At 43.8% G+C, this 16108-nt stretch overlaps 1 protein-coding gene across 11 annotated transcripts in view; it reads left to right on the top strand.

The window, feature by feature from the left end:
• The window catches only part of ACY1 (aminoacylase 1), a 74623-nt gene that overhangs the window by 32401 nt on the left and 26114 nt on the right, over positions 1-16108 (top strand). For all 11 annotated transcript variants that reach the window (XM_030205860.1, XM_030205861.1, XM_030205865.1 and 8 more), the window contains 3 exons: positions 1462-1538; positions 8510-8599; positions 14070-14126. In XM_030205860.1, coding sequence (XP_030061720.1) covers positions 1462-1538; positions 8510-8599; positions 14070-14126 — 224 coding nt within the window. The remainder of the gene's footprint in view (positions 1-1461; positions 1539-8509; positions 8600-14069; positions 14127-16108) is intronic.

Raw genomic sequence — 16108 nt, 5'->3', positions numbered from 1 at the left:
CCTAGTACTTCTCTAGAATTTCAGTGTCATCACTTAGCATGGTGCACAGTTGCAGGACACAGAAGGGGAATTCTGTTACGGTGCACCTATATGCAAGCTCCTACTTTCCTTTATGGGGGTACTAGTGTAAGCAGGTACTTAGTACACCTATGCAGTTAGACGTGAACATTTATACCAGCCTTAGAGCTGGTGTAAGCGCTTTCATCTAAATGCTGAGCATTCCGTAAGTTCAACCTCCTTGGAGTGGAGGAGTAGCCTAGTGGTTAGTGCAGTGGACTTTGATCCTGGGGAGCTGAGTTCAATTCCCACTGCAGCTCCATGTGATTCTGGGCAAGTCACTTAACCGTCCATTGCCCCTGGTACAAAAATAAGTACCTGAATATATGTAAACCGCTTTGAACGTAGTTGCAAAAAACCTCAGAAAGGCGGTATATCAAGTCCCATTTCCCTTTCCCTTATGACCTCGAGCGAGCCACTCTTGGGTAGAGACATACTGTAATCTAATACTAAAGAACACAAACTCTAGCTAGTATCGTTCAGAGGGGCTGTGCTTTTAATCATCATCGCTATTACATGATATGAACATACACTTGATATGAAATAGCGCTCGATTTCTATCACTGGGCTATAAAAACTCCAAAGAAATGTTTTTTTAATTTAATTTTTTATGCTTTTAAAGAACAACCAAAACTTACTTCAGTTGACAAAATTGCTGACTGCTTCTCTCAGTGATATGAAAATGAACGCATCGTCAAAAAACGGCACTTAGCTTAATTTTCGTTTTTGTTTCCTTAATCCAGCACTGTCACTTTTGCGTTCCACTCAGCATCGTTATTCAGCATTTGTTCCTGAGGAAGCCTTTTGTCGGGGTTGAACGCAAAAGTGACAGTGCTGGATCAAGAAAGCGAGAATTAAGCTAAGTGCAGTTTTTTTGATGATGCGTTCATTTTCATATCGCTGAGAGAAGCAGTCAGCAATTTTGTCAACTGAAGTGATAGAAATCAAGCGCTGTTTACGTGTATGTTCCTATCATGCAATAGCGTTCAAAACCATTGGCAATTTGCCTTTGGTTTCTGAGGGCATTTCTCCAAATGATGATTAAAAGCACAGCCTCTTTTGAACGATACTAGCTAGAGTTTGTGTTCTTTCGTATTAGGTTACCTTTCGTTAACTCTAGTAGATACTGCAGTTTGTTTGCTCTTTGTTAGAGACATACTGCGCCTGAACACTTATCACTGCTGTGCAGCTCTGCGTATGTCCAATGACACTATTAGTAGGAGCACAGTGTCCCCTTTCAATAAATAACACCTGACACGTCTGAGCACATTCATGTTCTCTCAGCATGTTCGGCAAATGACGTGCCAGTTTTGCTCTGTATTTTTGGGGACCGAGTCAGTTCTCTGAGCTGAAAACTGTCTTCTTTCCTTTCATCTCTCATCTGCACACCATCTGTCTCTGCAGGTATATTGAAGCCATTCGGAGGCTGAAGGCCGCAGGAAAGCGTTTCCCTCGAACAATTCATCTGACGTTAGTGCCAGGTAAAGCACCAGTGTTTGCTCACTATGCCAGACATCGCTCTGGGGTTTTATGCAGGAGGTCAGTGGTTCATGCGCTGGAATCAGGGAGCAAGGAGGAAATACCATAAGGATAGACTTCATTCATTCATTCATTCATTCATTCATTCATTCATTCATTCATTCATTCATTCATTCATTCATTCATTCATTTAGCAGAACCTACTACCTTAAAGCCCATAGCGACTTACAAAGATAAAAATCACAATTCATAGCATATAGAATGGTAATTCCAACTAGAAGCCATAAAACACAAGACAAAAATCAGTTCCTAGTCCACTCATCAATCCTTCTCTTCATATATTTGCTTAAGAAAACAGAATTGTATGTTTGTGGAATATTTTGATATCCAATACACATTCTCACATCATTAGGTTATGGATTAGGCTCTGTCACATGTAAAATTTAAATACACATCATTCTGTGACAGAATCAGAACCTCTTATCATGGCCAGACCTTCAATGGGCAGGTCGGGGAATAGTCACCCCATCCCCATCCCCATCAAAGCTTGAAGAGTGCAAGCTGATAGCGTGTCTGTATTGAGGTCAATAGAACAACCGGGGCAGTGCTGTTACTAGGGGTTTGATCAGTTATCACTCTGCTTTTCATCACTGGGACCAGGTCCAAGCACAGCTGGGGGTGGTGAGTGACAAGTCTGAGTCTTGGATCGAGCCTCTGAGAACCGGAGGCACGTTTAAAAAAAAATTTTTTTTTCAAACATCAGTTTTCTGAAAAGTGTACGCTGATGACCAGAACGTATTTGGATTTCAAACCAGAGAGGAACTAGTGTAGAAATGGAAGAAAAACCTAATTCCTCAAATAGAGCAAACATGAAAATACCGGTGATGAGTGTTACCCTCAGTAGCTGTTAAGCATCACTCCTTCCCTTTATAAAATGTTGGATATTTGAGCTTTTTTTTTTTTTTTCATTTGGTACAATGTTGGGGTTTTTACTTTTAGGGGTAGATTCTACAAAGTATTCTAAAAATATGGGGGCTGATTCAGGGGCGTAGCCAGACTTCGGTGGGAGGGGGGTCCAGGGCCCGAGGTGAGGGGCACATTTTAGCCCCCCCTCCCCGGCGCTGCTGACCCCCTCCCGCCATTGCCGACCCCCCCCCCCCCCCCATTTGCTGACCCGCCGCTTTTCACGACCTCCCACCCTCTCGACCCCTCCTCCCGCTGCGAACCCTCCCTGTCTTCACCTGCCTTCGGTTTTGCTGGTGGTGGACCCCAATCCCACCAGCTGACTCTTCAGCCTGCAGTCAAAAAGTCTTCGTTCTGTTGCATGCTGATGTCCTGCACGTTGTACGTGCAGGACGTCAGCATGCAACAGAACAAACACTTTTTTTGACTGCAGGACGAAGAGGACGTCGGCTAGCGGGGATTGGGGTCCCCCGCCAGCAAAAGCGAAGGTAGGCGGCGGGGGGGGTCGAGAGGGTCGTCGGGAGGGGGGTCCAGGACGAAATCTATGGGGGCCCAGGCCCCACGTAGCTACGCCACTGGGGTTGATATTCAACGCGATTTAACTGGCCAAAAACATCTTCTGGCCGGTTAAATCCCCTGTTTGCGGGTAACCGGTCATTTTTTTAGTGCCACAAGCAGTGCTATGTGGTCTTATAGTCCGCTAAGTTCAAAAAAAGATTCTAAGCGGGTTACAAACAATAATTCCTTCATTCAGGAGAATTACAATAAAAAACATCTGTAGACTTAAACTAAAGTACAACTCTCATCATCTCTATAAAACATCCTTCACATCAAACAAGATTAACTTGAGCATTATTCAAAAGAATAATATGATATTCTCTGAATTTCCAAAGGCAGTCTGTTCCAAAGCTTCACTCTCTGATATGAAAAGGATAGCTCTAGCATGGATTTCTTTCAAATACCCTTAAAAGACAGATAATTTAATTTCAAACTACGTTCTGACCTAGCCAAGGAAAAAAAAGTTGAAGGAAAATCAAATAATTAAATTACCAGAGCCATCACCATACAACAATTTATACCTCACACGCTAGCTTAAATTGTAATCTTGAGTACACAGGAAGCCAGTGTAGCCCCTTTAATAAGGAGAATGCACTTGCATACTTTCCCAAACCATAACTGACAATAACTGGTTAGCGCTAAACACAAAACCAGCTATATTGAGGGCATTCTGGGAATGGAGTCAGCACTTGGCCAGTTAATTGCTGATATTCAGAACTTAACCAGCTAGGTTTAGCGCATAAATAAGACTGCATAAGTCGGTCTGATCATTATGCAGTAATCCATAGCCGGTTAAGTGCTGAATATTGTACTTAATTGGCTGTATGTTAGCCAGTACCAGAAACCCAGGAATTCAGTGGCAATGCCTGGTAGTGACCTGGCATTATTCTGGATTTAGTGCTGTCGGCAGTTAGCAAAATGCTGAATATCAACCCTATGGGTGCTAAGTGTGGAACAGCAGGCCTAACTTTAGGCCAGGGCCACCGAGACACTGGGCCGGGCCCGGGGCAAGGCCGCCCCTGCAGCCGCCGCCACCGCTCCCCCCCTCCGTCCGCCACCAGGTTGGGCCCCCTGCATTGAAATCACAGCGCCTTTCACCTCCGTGTGAAAGCGCTGCAGGCAGCAGGGCAGCAGATCGCTTCCCTTCGGGCCTTCTTCCCTCCCTGTGTCCTGCCCTTGCGGAAGTTACGTCAGACGAGGGCGGGACACAGGAGGGAAGAAGGCCCGAAGTGATGCGATCTGCTGCCTGCAGCACTTTCACACGGAGGTGAGAGGCGCTGTGATTTCAATGCAGGGGGCCTGGCCCGGTGGCAGATGGTCAACGACGGAGGGCGGGTGGGACTGCGGTGCTGGGCCCCCCTTGGAGGCCCGGGCCCGAGGAATTTTGTCCCCCCTGCCCCCCCTCTCGGCGGCCCTGCTTTAGGCGCAAGCACTTACGCTGTGTGAAAAGCTGGTGTAAACGCTGTCGCCTGAAGTTGGCAGTTGCTTGTGTAAGAGATAGTATTCTGTAACTTACATGCGCAGCTGCAAGACACCCCTGACCCCCCCCATGGGCACAGCCCTTTGTAGCCGCGCAGTACAGCATTTAGTCGCTATCCTTCTGATATTCCAAGCCATCTAACCAGTCAGACACAGCCGCTGACCGGTTAAATAGCATATGAGCGCTTAACCATGGATATTCAGCAGGAGATAACTGGTTAGCCGCTAACCGGCTATATCACGTTTGCTTCATTGACAATGTTCAGTGGTTAAAATAGGCTGCATAAATAACGGGCCTAACTTTAACCGCTAAAAAGTTAACCGGTTAGTGCTGAATATTGGCTTAACCAGTTAACTTTTTAGCAGTTAAAATACCCCCCGGATATTCAGTGCCGGTCGCCAGAAACGGCCCGGCATTGAATATCTGGGTTAATGCCGGCGGTCGAATACTGGACCCTATGTTTAAGAATAGTACCTAAGTGCAGTTAGAATTCAAATTACCGCCAATCAGCACCACTTAAGGGCTATTTTTGGAACTTAATGCCAATTGGCGCCTAATTTAACAATTAAGTTAAACAGGCATCTGGTGCTATTCCATAACTTGTGCACCCAAATTTGCCCGCTCAACTTTGTAGAATCTAAAGGTTAAAGGGCGCCTGATGGAAGCCTGTTTTCCTTTATTGAGTAGTAGTGTAGATACATACACGGTATTTAGGCACAACCAGTTAATACCAGCCATAGAACTGATGTAAATGCAGGCGCCCGAATGCTGAAGATGCATGTTTGTACTTTACAGTATTCTGTAAGGTATGTGTGAAAGTGCGGGTCCCTCCATGTGTTTGTATCCCCTTTGCAAATAGGCACTAAGTTAGTCGTGTATTTGTTTACAGAGCAGCGCTGAGGTGAAAATTTGGCATCTCCGCACAGTCATATGCGTAACATTATTCTAAATGTTGGGACTTGTTTTATAGAATTGCAATTTTTCGAGGGAAATTCTATAATGGGCGGCTTACTACAGGCGCTGGTAATGGTTCCTATTTTAAGCCAAGTCTATAAAGAGAACAAGGTGAATACTTTCTTTATAGAATATGGACCTGATCTTTAAAAACTAAAATGACTCCTGGCTGTTTAAAGCACCTGGCCGGTGTTAACCAAGCATGTTTAGCGGTACGTAACTGGATAGTGCCACTGAGAATGTTTGGCCGGTGCACAAGCTGAAACCTGCTGTTTTGGAGGCGTTCCAGGAACGAAGTCAACACTCGGCCATTTCAGTAACGCTATTCAGCACTTAACCGACTAAGGTAACCACATAAATAGGAGGAGTGGCCTAGTGGTTACAGCACCTGTCTTGCAATCCAGAGGTGGCCGGTTCAAATCCCGCTGCTGCTCCTTGTGATCTTGGGCAAGTCACTTAACCCTCCATTGCCTCAGGTACAAACCTAGATTGTGAACCCTCCTGGGACAGAGAAATATCCAGAGTACCTGAATGTAACTCACCTTGAGCTACTACTGAAAAAGGTGTGAGCAAAATCTAAATAAATAAATAAAATAGGACTGCATAAAAATCACTCCCGTCTTCATTTGGTAACCCGTAGCTGGTTAAGTGCTGAATATCACATGGCCAGGCATTGAATTTCCAGGGATAACGGTGGTGGTGGTCACAAAACACTGATTGATATCGGCCCAGTGAGTGTAAGGGCTGAAAATACACTTGCGTTTAAGGCAGGAGCACTTGCACCAGCCCTACAACTGTTGTAATTGCCCAGGTGTAGTTTGTACTGCAGTGGTTCCCAAACCTGGTCCTGGAGGCACCCCAGCCAGTCAGGTTTTCGGGATATCCACAATGAATATTCGTGAGAGCTATTTGCATGCACTGCCTCCACTGCATGCAAATCTCTCTCATTATTATGGTAATTCTTTGTGTTTGGGAGACTTAACAGTTAAACAATTGTCTAAACTTCAGATGATTCGATTCAAAATTCACCAACTAAAATTATTTTTCATTGTTCAAAATTTGAGAGTGTTTCTCCTCTATTGGCCAAGTTACATTGGTTACTAGTTCGAAGTAGAATTCACTTCAAAGTATTATGTCTTGTTTTTAAATGTTTATATGGTACCTGTTCTGTAGATATTTTGGATGGTTTTAAGATTTAAAAAACATTTACTTCATGAAGATCTTGTAATTTCTTGCTTTTGGCACGTCATCTGTAAAGTTTATTGTCTTTAAAGCATTATTCTCTAACTTTTTTTTTTCTGCTACTCGTCTGTGGAATAGTTTACCAGTACAAATGTTCTATAACAAACCTTTTTGTGTTTCGGAAAGGCATAAAAACATCTTTTTTTCTAATTTAAATAATTGATATATATTGTCTTTTTTTAAATAATGTATTGTTTGTTTGTTATATCCTGATTTATGTTTCAGTTTAATTCGTTTGTTACCTCACCTTGAACTCCTTTTGGAGATTTGGTGGGTTATAAGACTCTGATAACATAACTGTTCAGGAAGGAGTGTTTTGCTGTGGATATGAAAAACGTTGGGCCTGATATTCAGCCAACAGTGATAAGCATTTTGCTGACAGCTGCCGGCGTTATCCCCGGAAATTCAATACTGGGCCACGTTGGGGCTCTGGTATTGAATTTCTGAGTGTATAGGAGCAGTGAAACATAGCTGGGTAAGTGCAATAATTAGCACTTACCCGGCTATGGGGCACTGCAGAAGGATAGGACTGACCTTTATGCCCTTACCTTGGCTGGTTAAGTAGAGTGGAGGAATAGCCTAATGGTTAGTGTAAAGGGCTGAGAACCTGGGGAACTGGGTTTGATTCCCACTGCACTTCCTTGTGACCCTGGACAAGTCACTTAACCCTCCATTGCCACAGGTAAAATACATAGGGCCCTGTTTACTAAGCCGCGTTGTAGGCGTGTTAATGTTTTTAACGTGCGTTAACCGTGTACGTGCCTACAATATCCCTATAGGTGCCTACACGGTTAGCACGCGCTAATTGTAGGCGCATTAAAAATGCTAACGTGCCTTAGTAAACTGGGCCCTTAGATTGTGAGCCTACTAGGGACAGAGAAAGTACTTGGATATAATGTGTACAGCAATGCGTACCTCTAGTAGCGCTATAGAATGAATAGTAGTAAAGTGTTGAATATCAGTACTTAATCAGCGAAGTGCTTACTCTGCCCCTTCTGCCACAACACAGAGAGGGTCCAAAGTACAGAACAAAGTCCAAAATAGAGCAAAAAGCACCAGGAGCCTTTGAAAACGGGACACAGTTCTTTTTATTTATAAGCAAATTGCCAATTGTTCCTTGATTCAACCAAGAAGGGATGTTCTTTGCTCTCAAAGCGCTAAATAACCACTTATCAAAGTGGATGGAATTTTGTCAGCTTCATTTTCATGAAGAAGGTGTTGGTTTGATGCATATACAGTATTCATTTCATACTAGATCATATTTGACCGCTGACGCAGGCGCTGTGCACCGAAACACGGCCCGTGTTGGGTTCACATTGGCAATTTGCTTTTAAATAAAAAGAACTGTGTCCCGTTTTCGAAGGCTCCTGGTGCTTTCTGCCCCTGGTACGCTCCCCAAATAGCCAGTTTCAAGTTGGGTGCTAACTGGTCTATTCAGCGGCACTGTCTGGTTAAGTACCGCTGAATATGAGTGGTTAGCCCTGAACAAGTGATTTAACCAGACAGGAGCTGTTTCTAACTGGTTAAATCATTTTGAATATCAACCCCAATGTGTTTAGTTATTTTTTATTTCCTTGTGGGGTTTTTATTTTCACTTGTTCTGTGTAGCTTAAACATTGTTTTGGGCATCCTTGTCTGGATGGGAAAGTGTTTTTAAAAAGTCTTTTAATAATTAAAATAAATTAATATAATTCTGACTAAACATAGTGCTGCTGGGATGGGCTGTTGCACTGTCCTGACCTTGCTTCTCCTTTTTTTTTTTTTTTTTGAGGACAGACGAGGAGATTGGGGGTTGTAACGGGATGGAATTGTTCGTTAAACGACCTGAGTTCCAGAATCTGAACATAGGCTTTGCTCTGGATGAAGGTAACCTGTTTGCATTTGCTCCTAGGGTGATAATGTCTTTGGTGTGAGGGATAGGAGTTGGCATTGCATTTAGTCTTTGGCAGATGGAATGCTGAGAAAGAGTTGGCAAATCATCTGGGCCCACCCAGCAGTGGCGTAGGGATCCCCAAGCCCTGCCAGCTGAAGACCTTTCTCCGGCAGCCAGAACTCCTACCCGGCTTGGCAGTTGGTGGCAATGTTCCTGGGCCACTGCTGCTGATAGCATGCTATGTATGCTCAGTGTGCACACATGTGTGGGGTTGGAGATTCTTGCAAGTAAAGTATTTGTATTTTGAGTTAGAGGTTGAGGGGGGGGAGAGCAGGGAGATGGCAGAGAGTAGGAGGAGGGCAGGGGCATAGAAAACATTTAAGCTCAATTACTTTGGGCTCAGTCCGGCTATGTTATATATATATGCTATATTGCCATACATGCATCTTATTGGGTAGACTGGATGGACCATGCAGGTCTTTATGTGCCATCATCTACTATGTTACTGTAGGATGGTCTGTATTTTAGCCCTGTTTATACTCAAAAACACAATTAGATATCAATCATAACCATTTTATGAGTGAAAGATAACCCTACTGAATAAATAAGAGACATTTTTTGTATAAAAAAGTCAGCAATAAATATCTTTGTGTGAAAAAGCATGTGAACCTTTCATTCAATAACTGGTGGCTTCTCTTTGAACAGCAGCTAACTAGTGCCTGTAGCTGCTGATCAGGCTCTCACATCTCCCCTGGGGAGTTTTGGCACATTCTTCGGTCCAGAACTGTTTCAGTTCCATAATATTTGAGGACTTTGTTGCATGAACAGGTCTTGCCACAACATCTCAATAGGTTTTAGGTTGGGACTTTGATGTGGTTAGTGCAGAACACAGAGTCTATTCTTTGGCCTTTCTGTTGCAGATTTATTTGTATGTTAGGGTTGTTGTCATGCTGCAAGGCCCACTTTCAACTCGCAGATGAATGGACTGACATTCTCTCTTAGACTTTTTTGATATAAAGCAGAATTGTATGGTTCCATTGGTGATGTCAAGCAGCCCCAACAACATCATGCCTCTATCACTAGACTTGAAAGTTGGGATGGTTTGTACTTTGCGAGATGGTGTTTTGTTGTTGTGACACAACTGTTCCAGAAGGATTATGGGTTCTGAGGCAGGATAGCAGCTCTTTCTTCCCAGCTTATCCTCCCATGAAAACTATTCCCATTCAGTAGTTTTTCCTGATGGTTGTCATTTGAACCTTTGCATCAGCCACAGTGAGAGCACATCTTTAGATATTAGCCTGGGATTTTTTTGTGACTTTTTCAGATTTGCTGTTAGGGTGGTTTTAGCAGGATGATCAACTGTTTTAATTTGTACACTCTTCCTGACAGTGAACGGATGAAGCCCCAAATGTTTAAGAATCATCTTGTAACCATGTCCTGTTAGAAAAGTATCAACTACTCTTTTGGTAGACTCACCGAAATGTCTTGGTTGTAGCAGGATGAATTCCCAGGGACTCTTATAATGAAAACCAAACTTTTGATCCTTTTACATAGTAACATAGTAACATAGTAGATGACGGCAGAAAAAGACCTGCACGGTCCATCCAGTCTGCCCAACAAGATAACTTATATTTGCTGCCTTTTGTGTATACCCTACTTTGATTTGTATCTGTGCTCTTCAGGGCATAGACCGTATAAGTCTGCCCAGCACTATCCCCGCCTCCCAACCACCAGCCCCTCCTCCCAACCACCGGCTCTGGCACAGACTGTATAAGTCTGCCCAGCACTATCCTCACCTCCCAACCACCAGCCCCTCCTCCCAACCACTGGCTCTGGCATAGACCGTATAAGTCTGCCCAGCACTATCCTCACCTCCCAACCACCAGCCCTGCCTCCCAACCACTGGCTCTGGCACAGACCATACAAGTCTGTCCAGCACTATCCCTGCCTCCCAATCACCAGCCCCGCCTCCCGATCTTGACTAAGCTCCTGAGGATCCATTCCTTCAAGACGTTTAGACTTTATGACATGATTCCCAGACTCAGTGATGGCCGATTTACTCATCACCCACTTTTTAAAGCATTGTTCGTAAGGGAACTAGGGCTTCACTTACTGTTTCACACACAGATTCTGAATTAATCTTATTGCTTTTGCTTTGTACACTGTGTCTCAATAAATGTGGAAGGAGTCTATATTCAGTGGAGTGTAAGTGGGCAGGAGAAGCTCACGCCTGCTTCAACCCCACTCAGTAAGTCGTCCCCAGATATTCAGCAGCAGTTAACCGTGCAGTGCTGCTGAATATTGGGTATGACTGTGGCAATAGTGTTTAGAGAGGGACGGGCAAGGAGTCGGAGAGGAACCGGTAGTTATGTGGGTGCTGGCCATATTCAGTGCTGTCGCCCACATAACTAAGCGGGAAGATGTGACTGAACAAAAAGCAGTCCTATCTTTGCCCGCTTACTTATGTGGGTGCTGTCATTGGATATTGGTTGGAACCCTCAAGAATTCCCGGTTGGTGACTGACCCAGATATTCCATATTTGCCTTAGCTTTGAATATCCGGCTTACATTCAGCCTGTGGTGGTCAGCGAATTTAAACCAGGAATTATTTAATTTATACCCTTTCTGTTCCATAAGGAAAGACTGGGTTCAATTAAAAAAAGGGAATTATAATTCTCATGCTTATACTTAGGGATTTACAAATCTTTTTCACAGCAATATAGATATGTTAAATTGTATATGTCTGTCTATCTATCTATCTATCTATCTATCTATCTATCTATCTATCTATCTATCTATCTATCTATCTATCTATCTATCTATCTATCTATCTAATCATACACACATTCCTCCAGTATTCAGAACTAGTTAACTGGCAGGAACGGCTCCAGGCAGGTTAAATAGGGTTTAAGCTCCTAACCATGGATATTCAGCAGGAGATAACCGGTTATCTCCCGCTGAATATCCCAGTTAACCGCTAACAGGTTATATTGTGAGACATAGCTGGTTAGGCATGGTTACTCAGCATCAAAGCAGCTATGTTGAGCGGTCAAAATAGGCTGCTTAAATAGTAGGCCTGTCTTTGACCACTAAAAAGTTAACCGGTTAGCGCTGAATATCGGCATAGCTGGTTAACTTTTTAGCAGCCAAAATAAGCCCAGCATTGAATATCCTGGCGAAAGCAAACATGCTGCCCACTGCCATCTGAATATTGGTCCCACTATGTTTAAAAAAAAATAAAAACAGAACTATACAAAGCTTGTTTTCTACATAACTCTGTCAAAATTTGACCAGTTTCAATAAGATTTGGGAGATGTCATTCTGATCCTGAAATTTGCAATAAGCCTAAAACGGCCCCCGTTGGCATGCACACACGATTGGAGTCTTTTTCTTTTTTTTTTTTAATTTCTTTATTTATCAGTTTCATATATTTACAAGAATATATTCTTGAAAAAGCAAAACAGTTTAAACAAATTACAGGAAATTTCCCAAATGGAATGTTAAACAAGAAAACAGTCTTAATCAACTTGTATTAGACCCCAAAATATGGGGGCAAGAGCATCAGTACTCAGGAGTCAAGTTTCACATATCATTCAAAAATAAAGTAAAATTAAAGAAAGGCTTAACAGTATAGATCGCTATTTTCTTAATTATCTCATTTTAAGACTAATCAGATCTACTTAGCTCTAACACAAATTATAAGACCTTTTTCTGACTAATAAATTGTTTCAAGTGCTCAGAAACAAAAAATACATACTTAACCCCTGATTGGAGTCTTTTTCTCCACTAATTCACTGCAGTATCAGTGACATCCTGACTCAAGTTGGCCCACTCCTCAGCCAGATGCACTTGAGGGTTTCACTGTCACAAATCAACCTGTCATAAACGTGCTGCTGTATAAGACCCCAAATCCTGTGTTCAACAGGGTTCAGGTCTGGACTGAAATGAAATCTGTAGTCGCTATCTGCAGCAGCTGGATGGTTTCATGAGCACGATGAGCAGGTGCTCTGCCTTGCTGAAATACGTAAACGTTGTCAGTGATATGCCGAATGTCCGGTAGCAGTTTCTGTGTTAGTAAAACTTCACAATAGTACTCACCATTAATCTTTGTACCTGGATCAATGAAGAAGAGCTCTGTGCATCCGATTTTGGACACTCCCAACGGAGACCGCGACTGATTTGCTGAATGTTGATCGAGTATGCAGAAGACGATTGGCAGCAATATCGTGCTTCTTCACTGCATTTTGTGCGTAAAATCAGTCATTTTGGGTGGATGGCTCAACCATGAAAATTTTCTCATCTGTAAACCAAATGAAATCAACAGCTTGTGGGAGAGGCTTGCGAACAGGGGTGTGCTGGTAAATTGTTAACAGGGGGCTCTCTCTCGCCAGCAAAGTAAAAGAGAATTCAGGAGGGGCCCAAGCCCACATTTTGGGATCCATTTGTTAAAGTAGCCATGGAGAACCGGCTCCCAAAATTCTTAAAAACTTAACAAACAGCTCTCGAGAGCCTGTGAGAGCCTGCTCCAGCACACCACTGCTTGCGAAGGAGTTGCTTGGACCGCGTCATACGAGCCATGCGGTTGTTCTCGGTTAGCTGTTGCACTCACATCTGCTTAAGACATTGTAGGTCAAGATTACAGTGGATGATGAGAAATGCCAGTTGCTCTACTAATCTGACGAATGGATTTGTGAGTTTTAGGTGTAACCTCTAGATTCAGCACAAGTTCTTCAACTGTCTCGATGTTTTCTTCAGTGCGAACTGATTGGGCACTGCCATTTCCTGACTTGCGATCAGTTGTTACCCTCTTTTCTGAAAACTCTTGCACCAGCCTATGAAAACCATAACTTTCTCCGGATGCAAATTTTTAATAAGGATCAGATCTTTCTGACTGAAAACCATGGTAACCGTTTATGTTTAAAGCAAAATGGCGTCTGCGCCTATAATAACGATAATCACTAGGTGGTGAGGAGGTTGGTGTGAGTGTAGGCTTATTACAAACTTATTCAGGATGATGTATCTTGAATTTTATTGAAATTGGTTGTTTTGACAGTTATGCAGAAAACAAGTTTTATAAAGTTTTTCTTGGAAGCAACTGTGCATATATAATTGCACATGTGCGTATTGGGTTGTCCAGTGACTTGTGCTCAGGTTTTTTTCAGAAATGTTTTGTCAAAGGGCTTCCTTCTTGCCTCCAGACAGCGTTGACAGGTCATTGGAGAATCCGTGTGTGGTATCAGCTCCACAGCTTGCAGTGGGTCCTTGGCAGATAGATGAAGTTCTGGGCCAGGACTGTCTGGCCCATTATTTTCTACACTCAGTAGTCTGCGCTTTATTTCACTTGCTTTGTGTCTTTATACATCCTTTTAGTTTTGATTTCTCCCTAACCCCTCTCCTGCCCTCCCTCTTCCAGAGTACTACACTACTGACTGCCTGATCTGATGTAACCCCTTCTCTCTTCCAGGGCTGGCCAACCCTACGGATAACTTTACTGTCTTCTATGGTGAAAGGTGCCCCTGGTGTAAGTAAGACTCTGACACCTCCCTTGGCTGGGCTCTGGGGCCTCTCTCTCATCTGGGCAGTTCTGTATTCATCCTGAGAGAGAAAGTATGCTTTAAGCACAATATTTAATCTTATATGCACAAGAGTGGTATAAGACTTTTATCCATTACTGAATGATGAGTAGTGATTAGAATATGGACCACACTGTTGACTCAGTGGCAGTACTGTGCTCTGCTAGTTTCAATCCTGTATTGGTTCTTCCAATCCCTGGGATTGTTCACAACCCCAGGGTGAAGGGTTCGATGTATTTGGTGTTAAGGGTGACACCTGGTAAATGGATTGAGAGCAGAGGTTTCCAAACCTCTCATGGGAGACCTGTCAGGTTTTCAGGATATCCACAATGGAGGAGTGACCTAGTGGTTAGAGCACCGGTCTTGCAATCCAGAGGTGCCTGGTTCAAATCCCACTGCTACTCCTTGTGATCTTGGGCAAGTCACTTAACCCTCCATTGCCTCAGGTACAAACTTAGATTGTGAGCCCTCCTGGGACAGAGAAATATCCAGAGTACCTGAATGTAACTCACCTTGAGCTACTACTGAAAAAGGTGTGAGCAAAAATCTTCTAAATAAATAAATAAATTGGGTAAATTCTCAAAAGGTCGCTGAAATGTAGGTTCCAGGATGATGTAAGTTAAGCATGAATTCTATAACAGCAGTTGTGTGCACAACTGCCGTTACAGAATACTAGCCTAAGTCCTCATTTATGCATCTAACTTTAATTGTGAACACTTAATGCTAGCTCAATGAGAAGAATGTAATGTAAAGTTGCAGGTGGGTGTACTGTAGGGGAAGAGTGGACAGGGTCACTCTGAGTTGGTGTTTGAGGCGATCCAAAACCTTCTCCTTGGGATTTCCTCAGTGCTCCAACATCCGGTCACCTCCCCTCCATAAATATCAGAGGCTGGTGAGAGGTAAACCTTGGTATTTGGGATATGGTTGGATTAAAGTTTTGGTGTCCATAGGCAAGACCAGACATCAGATTCCAGAGAACTTAGGGGAGGAGGGAGGGATTCAAAGATCCCAAAAATTGGAGAGCCATGAGAAGAGCTGAGGAAGGACATCCCTTGGGTGGTATATCAATCTAACTTGAAGCTTAAAGGAAGCAGAATGGTTTGGTTTATTTTGCACCTTCAATATCCAGCACCCTAAGCAGTTACCTGGGTTGCCTGCCTAAATCTGGGTCTGTTGGGACATAGATTCCTGGATCTGTGGAACTGGCGTCATGGCAGACTGTGACATGCCAAGATGTTACTCTTTATTATTAGACTGGCATGGTTTGATGGAAAACACGTGGAGGGGCATAATAGAACGGGGACGTCCATCTCTAAGGACGTTCCAGCGAAGGGGCGGGAAAACCCGTATTATCGAAACAAGATGGACGTCCATCTTTCGTTTTGATAATACAGTTGGGGACGCCCAAATCTCAACATTTAGGTTGACCTTAGAGATGGTCGACCAAAATGTTGAGATGGTCGACCTTAGAGATGGTTGTCCCCGGTTTTCAGCCATAATGGAAACTGAGGACGCCCATCTCAAAAACGACCAAATCCAAGCCCTTTGGTTGTGGGAGGAGCCAGCATTCGTAGTGCACTGGTCCTCCTCACATGCCAGGACACCAACCGGGCAACCTAGGGGGCACTGCAGTGGACTTCACAAATTGCTCCCAGGTGCATAGCTCCCTTACCTAGGGTGCTGAGCCCCCCCAACCCCCCTCTAAAACCCACTCCCCACAACTGTACACCACTACCATAGCCCTTAGGGATGAAGGGGGAAGGGGGGCACCTATATGTGGGTACAGTGGGTTTCGGGTGGGTTTTGGAGGGCTCACATTTACCACCACAAGTGTAACAGGTGGGGGGGGGGATGGGCCTGGGTCCACCTGCCTGAAGTGCACTGCACCCACTAAAAACTGCTCTAGGGACCTGCATACCGCTGTGATGGA

Source organism: Microcaecilia unicolor, chromosome 6, assembly GCF_901765095.1.
Source record: "Microcaecilia unicolor chromosome 6, aMicUni1.1, whole genome shotgun sequence".
Taxonomy (NCBI): Eukaryota; Metazoa; Chordata; class Amphibia; order Gymnophiona; family Siphonopidae; genus Microcaecilia; species Microcaecilia unicolor.
This window is presented reverse-complemented; position numbering and strand designations above follow the sequence as displayed.